General features: G+C 33.9%; 2 protein-coding genes across 9 annotated transcripts; both read right to left on the bottom strand.

Moving 5' to 3' along the window:
* Positions 1 to 205: 205 nt before the first annotated feature.
* LOC129305713 (tetraspanin-6-like) lies at positions 206 to 4,330 on the bottom strand. Its single transcript, XM_054945726.1, is given in 4 exon segments — positions 206 to 411; positions 758 to 941; positions 944 to 1,079; positions 3,642 to 4,330. Coding segments are annotated over 4 exon segments (852 nt in total). The 5' UTR covers positions 4,134 to 4,330; the 3' UTR covers positions 206 to 371.
* A 1,884-nt stretch (positions 4,331 to 6,214) lies between these two features.
* Positions 6,215 to 12,189, bottom strand: LOC129315078 (serine carboxypeptidase-like 27). 8 transcript variants are annotated; one of them, XM_054958601.1, is made up of 10 exons: positions 11,399 to 12,169; positions 11,156 to 11,251; positions 10,924 to 11,016; positions 10,743 to 10,828; positions 10,367 to 10,627; positions 9,348 to 9,475; positions 9,161 to 9,256; positions 7,465 to 7,570; positions 6,875 to 6,981; positions 6,215 to 6,508 (listed from the first exon to the last, which is right to left on the bottom strand). In XM_054958601.1, the coding sequence occupies exons 1-10, from the start codon at positions 11,769 to 11,771 to the stop codon at positions 6,436 to 6,438; spliced, it is 1,419 nt and encodes a 472-aa protein (XP_054814576.1). In that variant the 5' UTR covers positions 11,772 to 12,169; the 3' UTR covers positions 6,215 to 6,435. The 8 variants fall into 8 exon arrangements, 6 of the variants coding, with proteins under 6 accessions (XP_054814576.1, XP_054814592.1, XP_054814584.1 ...); XM_054958617.1 differs by having other exon boundaries at positions 6,215 to 6,578; positions 11,399 to 12,167; XR_008594379.1 differs by lacking the exon at positions 7,465 to 7,570 and having other exon boundaries at positions 11,399 to 12,174.
* Positions 12,190 to 12,424: the final 235 nt, after the last annotated feature.

Below are 12,424 nucleotides of genomic sequence, written 5' to 3' on the forward strand. Positions count from 1 at the left end.
TAAAAACAGTGTATTTTTTAAAATTTCAAAGAAAAATGTTATAAGATTGTATAATTTTGATATCTTTAAGAAATCTAAAAATGCAAAAAAAAAAGCACCATTTTCTTACTGCAATATACCAAAATATGTGACATTTTATATAGAAATTAATAATCAAAAGAAAAAATAAAAATGAAATTGAAAAGGCGAGAAATTACAAATCATATCATATAGAAGGAGATATATTAAAAACTCCAAGTCCCTCATAAGTTAATGTACTTAAAAAAGAAGAGAAAGGTAGAGAGAAGTAGATGATAAAATTACATAGAAGATAATAGTGAAAGAGAGAGAAGAGAGGGTAAGAGGCTGTGGGTGTGTTTGTGTGGTTGGTGCTAATAAAGCTGCTCTTTGCGGGCATGCCACCATCTCCACCTGCATCCAACCCAACCAATATAAGCTTTCGTTAGCAGCTTTTATACCCTTACTATCAAAATAAAAAATTTAATAAATCAATTCATCATCAATTTAAGTAATATCTATCTAATTTAATCTTAAAATTTTTTATAATATTTTAACAGTATATATATAATTTAAGTGATTCAATTTAATATTATAATTTTTATAAATAATTATCTAAATATACTTTGCATTAATTTTTTTAAAATTTTCAGAAAATTTTATTTTAATAATATAATAATAAAAATATTTTAAAATTAAATTAAAAATAAACGTTGAAGCGCATAAAAAGAGGATGAGGAGAGAGAGAAGAGAGACGGACCAGTAATAGTCCCAACGGGGTTTGACTTTGGACATGCGATTCTCGCCGTAAGGGTAATCGGTGAGAGCACGTCGGGTGTTGTGGAAGGCGCAGCAGCCGATAGAGTAGATGCCGATGAGCAACACTAACATGACCACGCTCAGCACAGACACTTTGTGCCAGTCCCTCCTTATGCTCTCCAGCACCCTGCCTTGCACGAGTCGCACTCGTAACACAGCAAACTCGGCGAGTTGTTCCACCTGTAACAGTCTGCATCTTCGCTTTCCATCATTGCTTCCCCTTCGTTGTAGTTACATGCCGTTGGTGGCTTACAGCACCCTGACTGCACTCCCACAATCACCAAGGCAAGATTTTTTATTTTTAAAATTAATAATTCTTAAAATATTTAAAAATTCAATATTATAAAGTAGATTGATCATTATTTTTTTTAAAAAAAATTATATTAAACATGTTAATATAATGTTTTATTTAAGATCAGCCAACGCAGTCAGTACTCACTAGTCATTGGTGAAGTCAGGAGCCGTGGGTCGGTGGCTAAATATTTGAAGCCAAGGGGGCAGGGGTGTCAGGCATTAAAATTCAAAGATACATGCAATTTAAAATATCAAGGGTTTAATTGTAAAATACTCAAATTTATGCCGCAGATATTAGTATTTCCTAAAATAAAGGCTGCGTCCTTGATTTAACTCTCAATTGTCAAATTCGAATCATTTAATTTTTTGGTCTACTTGATGACAATCCCAGAGATTAGTAATTCTGAGAAAGTGTAGAGGCTAATAAAGGGGCTGAGTTTTGCTAAATTAAAATTTAAAAAAATTAATCATTTAATTCTTATAATTTTAATTTAGTTATAATTTAATTCCTGAACCTTGACTTGTTATAACGCGCTTTTTGAAGTTTTGAGTCACTTATAAATCAGTCCTTAAATTTTTTTTCTCTTGCAATTTAATCTCTGAAGTTTCAACCTCTTAAATAGTGGTTTTTATATTTTAAAAAAATAAAATTATAAAGATTAATTGTTTTTAAACTTTTAATATTTATAATATTTATAAATATTAAAAGGATTTAATAACTTAAAATATTAGTAATAAATTTTAAAATATTTTTAATCTTTATAATTTTGATTTTTTAAAATATAGGAACTAATATTTAAGAGATTGAAATTTCAGGGACTAAATTACAAAAAATAAAGTTCTTACCATCAAATCAAAACTTCAGAGACTGAGTTATAACGAGTAAAAGTTCAGGGACTAAGTTACAATTAAGTCAAAACTATAAGGACCAAATCATTAATTTTTTTTAAAATTTATAAATTATTTTTTATTACATATATGTATCTTTTTATTAAAGATAATTATATTATATACTAGTAATTAAATAACAAAAACTTGATAGATATATTTAGTTGCACTACAAACAAATTTCAGGAACAAGATTGCCAAAACTGTGAAGTAAAAGACTAATCTTTAAAAAAAAAATGAGCATCAACCTTTTTTTTATGTTTTTGTCCTGTAAAAATTTCCCAATAGAGTTAGAGATTCAGATTCTTTCAGCACACACTTGTCCATATTCTGTGTTTCTTCCTTTTCACACCCTACAAAATATCTACATCTACAGTACACAATTCTAAAAGTTTATTAGGCTATGTGGTCCATTTAAACCATATCCAAGTTTTGGAGAAGATGCAAACTTATCTGTTTTAAATAGATAAATATGCATGTTAGTCGCTTCATTCTTAAGCGGTCAAACTCATATACTATGTGTGTGTGTGTGTATTATGGATATATATAAGCCATGAGAAACACACTCTACCACTGATCTTGATAAAGTTATAAACAATCCAAGTCACTTTAGATCAGCAATTCATAGGCTAATATCCGCTATTTCATTATAAAAGATGCTTTTCTGCCTTTAGCCTTCTTTGGTGTATATGGTCTTCAGGGATTGAACCAAGGTTGAGTTACATATGCATATGCATTCATATCATATCTCTGCTTTTTTTAAAAGACATCAAAAAGAGTGTCATCATGACTCAGCATGCACGAAGATGCGTCAAAGTCATGTTCTTGATTAAATAAAAAGAAAACGTTATTTCTTCATTTGTGATCAGGTAGCATAATCTAATATAGAGACTAGTTATGAATTAATTATAGTCATAGGTGATTTAATAAAAAAAATATAAATCTATATATGCATATATATTCTCCACCAGTCCTATACAAAAATTTGAAACTTATTAGTCCTAAATATAAGGTAAAATTATTGTGGTTAAATTTTTTTTTCCAATAATCTTGCCCCTTTTAATTGAAATACTTTGTCGACATACTTTTAATTTCTATACAACAATGTATTATAATCATTAATTTTAATAAAGAGTAAAACTGAAAAGTCACATTTTCTTAAGATATCAACCATACTTTAAAAAAACATCATGAAATTAGTTAACTTTACTTTATAATTAAGAGTGGATGAAGAATACTATTTATAAATCCTCAGCCATATACAATTCTTCCCATCTCATGTTCCATATAAAACACAACACAGACTCCCACTCTATAAACACTAATTTCACTCCAAATATTACTTTTATTACTAGAAAATAAAATTGGAAAAGCAGACTATATATTATATATTATTTAGCTCAACATAATTAATTTTTGTTACTCTGTACTCTGAATCTGATTAAAGTAACAAGCAAGTCTATAAAACTGCACAACATGCACCGACGAGATTTGAATTGATTAACCACTTGTTACAAACTTGACTAGCACTCAAACACAGTATGATTCACGAAATAATAAAACCATGGATGTGATTGAAGAGGAGGAGGAGGAGGAATGAGATCATAACGTGTGTGTATGTGTGTGTGTTTACATGAACGTACCTGAATCGGAGACATATCTCTCTGCATATAATCAAGAGGAGTCCAAGAAGCAAGCTTAGCACAAGTCCTGGAACCCAGAATACATGTTCTGATCGTGTTCCAATACCTGGGGTCCTTAATTCTGTTCCTCAGCCACGGCGAGTAACCCTCCAGCCGGAACTCCTTATAGGCCCTGCCGGGAACCTCCACACCGCCGCCCTGGCTCGTCACGGCGAACCCGAACAGCGTCAGGCCAATCAGAGTCACTATCAGAAGCAGCATCACCACCAGGTACAGCCACAGAGCGCACGCCACGTGGAAGCATGCTCCGATGAAGCCCGCCAGAGATATCACCAGAACCACGAAACCTATGACCAGAAGTGGTGTCTGTAAGAAGTTCTCGCACGTTGTACTGCTCCTCGCCATCCACAGTCCTGCTCCTATTATGGGGATCGATGCTAGCAGAGTGAACAGGTTTAGGAACCCTATCACCGTGTTGCTGAATCGATACATCGTCTTCTTCTTTCTCTAAACGACGACGACGACGACGACGCTTCTGGGCTTTGATCGTATATATGCGGTCTGTCTGGGTTCGAGAATTTCGAGTTTTCTCTTTTCTTGTCTACTGTCTGTCTTTTGATATTGATGATCGGCATGCTTTCTTTGTCTGCATAATTATAGGGTGGTGATCTGAAACTTTAGATAAAGCAAGCATGTGAAAACGACTCAGAATTTTTGTACCGGATGATATTATAATAAACAAGTGTGTGGGTGTGTTCAGAGTGACCAAATTGCCCTTTTAGATGCCATTTATAATATTATAATCACCGGGAGTTTAATTAATCCCAGATTATACAATGATCAGGGAATTGTTTATTCTTGGAGGCCCTCCTTAATTATAGCTACCTTAGATGCACAAGAGAAGAAGACATGGATGTCCTTTTTATGTATTTTTGAAAATTAAAACTAACTCAAAAATCCTCTACATTTGAATAGAAATTCATTTTTTTTAAAATGCATAAATTACAAAAAACAAGTAATAATCACATCAATGTGCAGTACAATAATTGTATATTTATCATGTTACAAACACATATAAACAATATGAGATAAAAAGGACCTAACATGCATTGAGATATCAGTATAAGTAAATTAATTAAAATTATTCTTGCTTTCAATAATTCAAAGACAATTAAAAGTATTCTTGATGGAAGAAATTCAGATCCTGAGATTTTGATGCTCAAAACTGATTTGAATCATCTACTAAATCTCTTCAAAAGTCATTGGTTAGAAAAATGCACAAGCAATTGGAAGCAATTGTGGAAAAGTTTAAATAATTGCAACTCTTTATCTGTTGTTTTTCATTTTCCTGTATGACTTTTATTTGCAGTTGTTACTATTAATTTAAAAAAAAGTAAATTAATTACCTTTCTTTTCACCCAAAAAAAAAATTAATGACCTTTATCGTAATTGCAGAAGATGATTCTCTAGAGTGATGGACCCCTTGGAACTTAGTCAAGAAGCAAAGATTTATATTTATATTATGGACCAGGATTGGGTATACACTATGCGCGTGTATATTGAATATATAAGATGCCCTAGCGAGCTACTTTCTTATCTTCTGATATCTTCTTATTCGTCCAGTGTTCTCTCTGGATCCACTAAACCATAATTCCTATTTTAGAGTGCTTGTCAATATTCTACAGTAACCTCCTTAATCGTCCATCACAAATATTAATGCTTTAATACCCATACACTTGTCTCATTTTCACAATTGTCTTCCTATCGGATTTAAAGGCAATCAATTTCCAAATATACATTAAATATAGACAACTCTTTAGGTAGAAATTTAAATTTTAATTCGATATATTATGAAGAATTAATCATTTTCATTAAACCTAACTCCAAGTAGTTGTAAGTACTAAATTTTTTTTCCATGGCATTTTTTCTACACTATACTATATTGTTGCATCAACAAGTTCAATATATTCAGCTTTTGAGATTGTGCAAAATATTCCATTCTGACTAGAATAATGCACAAATTGCTAGCATCCTGTCAATGCTACATCAGTTATGCTTTTTCAAGTTTCTACAAAGACCCACGAACAATAGAAATTATAATATTAAAAGAAAAACAAATTAATACGTCCATCATAAATATATTATATCAGCAATTTAATCTTTTCAGGTTTTGAAATGGCAAGCAAATGCAGCTTCTCGTTATTTGAGAACAAACTTTCTTTCAGGATCATCATTCTACATTTCTTTCTCAGAAATCTCACCCATGCACGAAAAGTCTTCTGGAAGCTTAAAGATTTTACAAGTGCACATTCACAACCCAATAATGTGCCATGTGAATTTAGAAGATGAGGGAATGGTTTTGAATAAGAGCAGTGATCATGCAAGCTAAGATATAGCAGCAGAAAGCCAGTAATCTTTCGTGGCACAATTAACGACAGGAAATTTAGAACCTGCAAACTATTCATCCTTCTCAAAAAGTCTAGACCTTTTGCATTCACGAATTGAATGTAAATAGCAGAATCAAAAAGAGATTTAAAACAATAAAATAAATGAGAATTAAGATAAGAAATAAATCTCAGGAACAGTTTCAACCTTTTTATTACTCTCTTTTTTAATGTGTATCTGCAAAACTTAAAAAGGAAAAAAAAAATTTCAAGTTCCCATTCCTCAACTGCAATGAAGAGGACAGAGAGTCACAGAGAGAATAATCTTATGATTACAAAGAATAAATACAGCCACATGCCACCTTTTACCAAAGGAAAAGTGCCTTGGATAAAACTCCTTGACCTTCCAGTCAACTCATGAGGAATGCGTTCTTTATAGCGTTGCTTCCCACTCCATGTATATGAATGATTTTGAGCTTTTGACTGAACTAACAATTTGGTCCATAAATTATTAAGAGCCTCCACAAATCAATGAATACAGAGAAGTCAATAACTGAAAATAATAAACCCATCGGATAATTAGTCCTTTTGTCAAGCAGATCAAGAATCCCAAAAGGAGTGGCACACGACAAGCCTATTATTTTCAAGCATTAATAACTTATATACTCACTAATTTTCAAAAACTAAAACAAGTTTCATAAAGCTGTGACCAAATTGTTATTTCAATCTTATTTTCCTAATGAATATGAAAGAAATTTATTGATGTATACTGTGAAGGTTTGTAATCTATCAGCTTGAAATGAACACAGTTCAGTTTAACTTGGCATGGGCTTGTTCTCCAAGAATGACCTGAAAAGAATGAATGCTTGGCGAGGTCGATGAAGTGGAACTTCATGTCCAGCTCCTGTTACTGTAACCAACGTAAGCCCTTCATAAACTTGGCTCCATCCACCAACCTTCACCAAAAACTAGAAAATTTCAGCAGATAGTAGTACAAGGCCTTTTTAGATTCCAGGTTTCCAGCTTTTAGAAACTAACAAAATTTTCTGAAAGTTCTCAAGGTTCAATTTATTTATACATGTTAATACTTGAAGTAATTATTTATCCATAGGGGAGTTTAAGTTTGAAGATAAAACTTTCGAATCATATCATATAATAAAACTTTATCCCAATTGCATCATAAATAGATTTTTTAATTACTTTTTTTCCAAAACTGCAAGCAAACAAGGATAGAGTTGCAAATTAGAATTTTTTACAAATATGCAAGAATTCATTCTCGAAGACAGTGAATAAAAGAGTGTGGCTATACATGGGATTTACTTTTTTTCTTTATACTCATCTCTGTTCTCTTTATCTCCCAATCTATTATCTACAGTTATTTTTTATCACTCCGGAAGACTCAAATTGACATGATTATACTGTAAGTAATGAGGACCAACCTTGCCATTGTCATACCAAGGGTACCAATTGGTGATAGTGGGAAGTTTCAATGCGTCAATAGAATATCGCGTGGCAGTTACTGGAACCACGGAGTCAGTGTCTCCACTTCGATAAGGAATCAACCCAGTTATAAATTGAACCAAAATTATGAAAATACTATATTTCAGTTTCAAACAGCAAATATATATTGGTAACAACACAAATAATCTGTCGGCCAAAAAAAAAAAACACAAATAATCTGCATTTTTCACATAAAAGAGCAATGTCGGAGACTACGGCACTGCCCTAAAATTCTTGATAAACCAAAATGGATAATATTACAGGAATAATGTACAAATAAAATAAAGGCAATGACCCTGAATGGGATAATGATTGGTAACACTTGGAAAGATGGTCCAGAAATAAAGATATTTCACTTCATCCAAAAAATAAGACAAGATGACAATTATAAGATATAAGATGTGCAGTTGTAAAACAAGACAAATTGTTGAATGGTCAGAACTTGAGAAAAGGGATTCAAAGAGGCCAAGTGTTTATTGCAAGTCAATAACCAGTGAAGGCGTAGCTGGAAACGATATTGACAGAAAACCTAGACTGAAGTAACTGAAACATTTTTGTTTTTGACGAATTCAAAGTAAATGATCTTCAGAATCACATATCATTGGCCTCAAGAAAAGAAAACATCACATATATAAATTTTTCATTAAAAAAAGAACACCAACATCAGGACAAACCTAACTAGTTTTTATCAGAAAGCTATGTAATAGACAGATGCTCATGAAGGATTAGAATAATTTCACTGCATCTGGTTAGGTGGAATTCATAGATCATGTCATTCATATATTCTCAATCAAGCTTGAAGGTGTAGACAAGATCAGTAAGATCCTAGATTGATGAAACATAGAAGATTGAGCAGACAAGTTCTACTTGGCAATCAACTTTTAGAATTGTTCTATATCTACCTTGTGTCATTTAGTTTTCTATCCCGGAACCCAAAGACTGGTCTGAATAAAAAGGTATGCAACAAAAAATGTTGCCCAATAAGCTAAATTAAATGTTGAACATTGCAAGCCTAAACATATTCAGAATGTTCTGATAATATTGAAACAGCTAATCAGCTAAGTCTCCTAAGCACAATATAGGAGAGCTTTGTGTGGAGAAGGCGGACCAATTAAGGTCCACCTGAATCTCACTATGCTTGATCCGAGAGAAATAATTATGAGACTAGGGGCTGTGTTGGACAAATTCCACATTTTAGTCTGCAAACTTGCAGATGCTACTAATGCATTTATAAACTCCAGTAAGGACTTTATAGGCTTAGGCAGGTCAATTGTAGCTTTAGGCAAATGCAACCTCATAACCACCTATGGACATTGATTTAGCGTGCCCTGAGTCCATAGGAATACAAAGAAACTAGGCATATGGTCCATAGAACCCTGCAGGATTATTTCCATTCATCCCATTTTTATTCTTTCTATCTTCGGAGGGAGTTCGATGGAACACAAGCTAAAGTCCTCTGGAACAGTAAGCTTAGACCAGCTCTGTCAGATATTTTAACAATGTTTTTTATTTTTATTTTTATTTTTTTTTTGTCTATAAACTAGAATGATTTCCTACTAAAGTTAGGCAATTCCAAAACCCATTATTAGCAGTAGCACTAGAGTTACAGAATTGACAAAACACGGGTAAGCTTACCTGTATACCCAAATCTTTAGACCAGCACCAATGAGTTCTTGATATATTGGAAGCATGGATAGTGGAGAATCCGCCCAGTTGTCTCCAACAATGCCACTGTTAAAAAAAAAAAAATCTAAAGTCAAAATTCCAATAGAATTGATCTCTTGGGATATCTCAAATCTTACATTAGTTTGTATTAGTAAACCTGCATGTTTTCCATGAATATGGGATGTTAGTTACATTGGCATGGAGTGCCTTCTGAACCTCAGGATGATTGAAGTACGAGGCTGAATACCTCTCAGTACAAGGGTCATAAGCTCGAGACATCCATGGCTGGGTTCAGAAGTCAATGGCAAGCATTAAGAAAAGATAAATAAATCGTTTGAATAGTCAATGCCATATCTTTACATTACAAATAATTTGAATGTTAAAGGATAGATCAAATCAGTTGCATTAAAATTACATGACTAGGTGGAACATTTCCGAACTTGCTTCCTGCAAAAGATATCTGTTCTAAAAATATTACTTCGTTGTTCATTCTGTTCCTTTATTTCCCTTTGTTAGGGCTGATTTTGTCTAAGTGAGGGCATGTTCTGGAATTATGATATATTATCTTCAGAATCACAAGTGAAGTTTATAGATAAACGGAGAGATTTATGGTAGGAGAATGGCATCACAGGAATAAACAAAATTTGAAGACTGGATAATTAGAACCAAGGAGAACGACTTTAAAATCCCAAGTCCATATGTCTCTACAGTTAAAAAGAATTGAAGAATGCTTGCTTGGATTTAGGATTGAAAACCTATACATTGCAACATTTAGGAAATACAACATATGTAGCACGTTTTCTGTTGGGTCTCTCAGGTGTAGAGCCCCACCATAGACCATCCTCACCTTTAATACTCCTGCAAACTGAAGATTCTAATAGAAATCCCAAATTTCCATAACATTCCCCACTAGTTTTAGTTCCAAGAGCTTCCACCACAGGCAGAAAGTCAAAAACCTTCTGACTACCAAAAAAATACTCTGGAGGAAGTTTCATTTAGAGAGTTTCATTTGTAGAAACTTCTTGATTGCAAAAACAAAAGTAAGAAGCTATTTTCCTGCTTGTAAGATAGGACATCTCTGATTCCCCCTCTACAAGTTCAACAGCATGTAAGGGTTTACAAGTAGACATATCCTGCGTTTTCAAGAAAACTGAATGAGTTGATAGAAGAGCTTACATAGCGACCACCCAAGCTGTGCTTGAGTGAAGCAGTATCATTGCATGGCCGCGTATAAATGCTATATGGGTCAATGTTTCCCTGCTCTAAAACTGCATCTCTTAGAGCCTCCTTGCACTGCATTGATGGATGTTGGGAGGATCCAAAGTTACAGGCCATTTGCAGCATCTTATATGAGGAATCTGAAATCAAACCATGGGTCCACCAGTACTCAAACGTGCCAACATAATCATTGTAATCATCAGTAACAGCGTTTCCAACCTTAAATAGGTAAAAATTGAAACTCATCAGATGATTATTAAACAAAATAGCGGCCTCTCCATAAATACAAGATAACATAAAATTATCACTGTTTTCATGTATCTCACAATCTTACCATAAATCCCTTTAAATTTATAGTTGGCTTCTGGACTCCCTTGTTTTTTTGGTAAACAAGTTGGGCCAACTGAGGGACATAGTGACCTGACAGAATTGTAAAAACAAAATATTTGATAATTAATTCTACGAAAAAAATCATTTGGAGGGAAAAAAAACTGATATATGAATTGAAGAAGGACCTGCATAACTTTCTCCAGCAATGTAAAAATCTCTATACTTGTATTGAGGAAATCTTTCAAACCAGTTAACAAGAAATGTATAAGCATCTTCAGCTGCAAAGTCAAAAGAGCCAGATTACAAATCTCACAATATATGTCAAATAATACCTAGGACTGACCAAAACAGGAAAAACACGCACGAATTATTCACCCTCCATAAGCGTCACTCTTACAAATGTTACAACAAAACTACCTGTTCTCTGGTCACCCGCCGTGTACAGATCTGATGTTTCATTGGAATATGAAAAACCCACACCAGCAGGAGACTCAAGGAAAAGTATATTTGCCACTGCAATGCCCAAACATACAAGCACTAATTATATATTGCAGGGAGAAGCTCAGCACTGGGCAAGGATTTCAAAAGAGTACATCCACATCTTATTTCAATCAGAAAAACTTAAAGCCAACAGTAAAGAGTGCGGGAATTTACACTTACAATTGTTCCAAGCATAAGGATTCAAGTAAAGTGACTTCCCATCAGAACTAATTCGAAAAGGGCCAATCTCTTCAGTCGCACCATAAGCAATGGATGAGCATCCAGGACCACCATTAAGCCATAAAACAAGTGGCCTGGACTCGGGTCCACGACTTGCAGGCGACTCGATCAACCAATAAAATAATGCTCTCCCTGCTTGCTCATTCACAGTCACATAACCAGAGTACTGAGCAAATCCTACATTTTTTGGCTGTCCTGGTAAATGGGTTATCTTATCTCTCTCTTGTTCTTCGATAGGGGGTAGAGAGATGGCTAAACAAAGTTTAATGAAAATTGATAAAAGTAAGAGAACAAATAATAGAGAATAACCCATGAATCTATGAGAAAAAGCCCAGAAAGAGTAACCAAAAATTTCGGGGTTTTCTAGCCTTTCGGCTGCTTGCTTGGAAAATCTTGAAGAAAACCAGGTAGAAATAGAAAATAAGGGGAGATGAGTAATTCACATGGGAATTCGCGGGAAATGCTTCCAAGAAACGTAAATGCCAAAACAGTCTCAGGTTTCCCCGACTGGATCTTAATTTTAGTGCCAGAGATTCAAAGCAAATGGCAGATCAACCAAACTATGTGCATTTACCAAAATGATAAGACGGGTGTGGAAGCAAAGACACAGAGACAGATGTGGAAGCAGAGACAGAGAGTGACAGAGACGTGCATTAAAATGTTCGTATTTAATACCCAATCCTGATGATCGTGAAAAGATAAAATGAGTAGCAAGTGGTAACCATTCAACGCCATGCATTTTCTCGTCAACTATGATCTAATCTTTGAAATGTGTCTTCGAAATTCTGAAGGGCAAGGGCATGGGTGCTGGCAGCACATGGGGCGAGTCCTCGCGGTCAATCTTTATGGCTAACGTAGTCAATTGTGACAGTGTTTTTTGGTCATCATGGACTATCACAATGTTACATATTACAGTGCACTTCCGCCAACCTCATCCTCAATATCATTATAATAAAAATATAAAAA

This window comes from Prosopis cineraria, unplaced genomic scaffold, assembly GCF_029017545.1.
Source record: "Prosopis cineraria cultivar Desert tree isolate PC_DT_omini unplaced genomic scaffold, ASM2901754v1 PC1, whole genome shotgun sequence".
Lineage (NCBI taxonomy): Eukaryota > Viridiplantae > Streptophyta > Magnoliopsida > Fabales > Fabaceae > Prosopis > Prosopis cineraria.

Coding starts and splice junctions, on each gene's coding strand:
- LOC129315078 (XM_054958601.1), bottom strand. CDS start 11,771: ATGGGTTATTCTCTATTATTTGTTCTCTTACTTTTATCAATTTTCATT. Junction 11,017..11,155: donor GGCGGGTGACCAGAGAACAG/GTAGTTTTGTTG, acceptor TTGACTTTGCAG/CTGAAGATGCTTATACATTT. Junction 9,476..10,366: donor ACAGCTTGGGTGGTCGCTAT/GTAAGCTCTTCT, acceptor TTCTGAACCCAG/CCATGGATGTCTCGAGCTTA.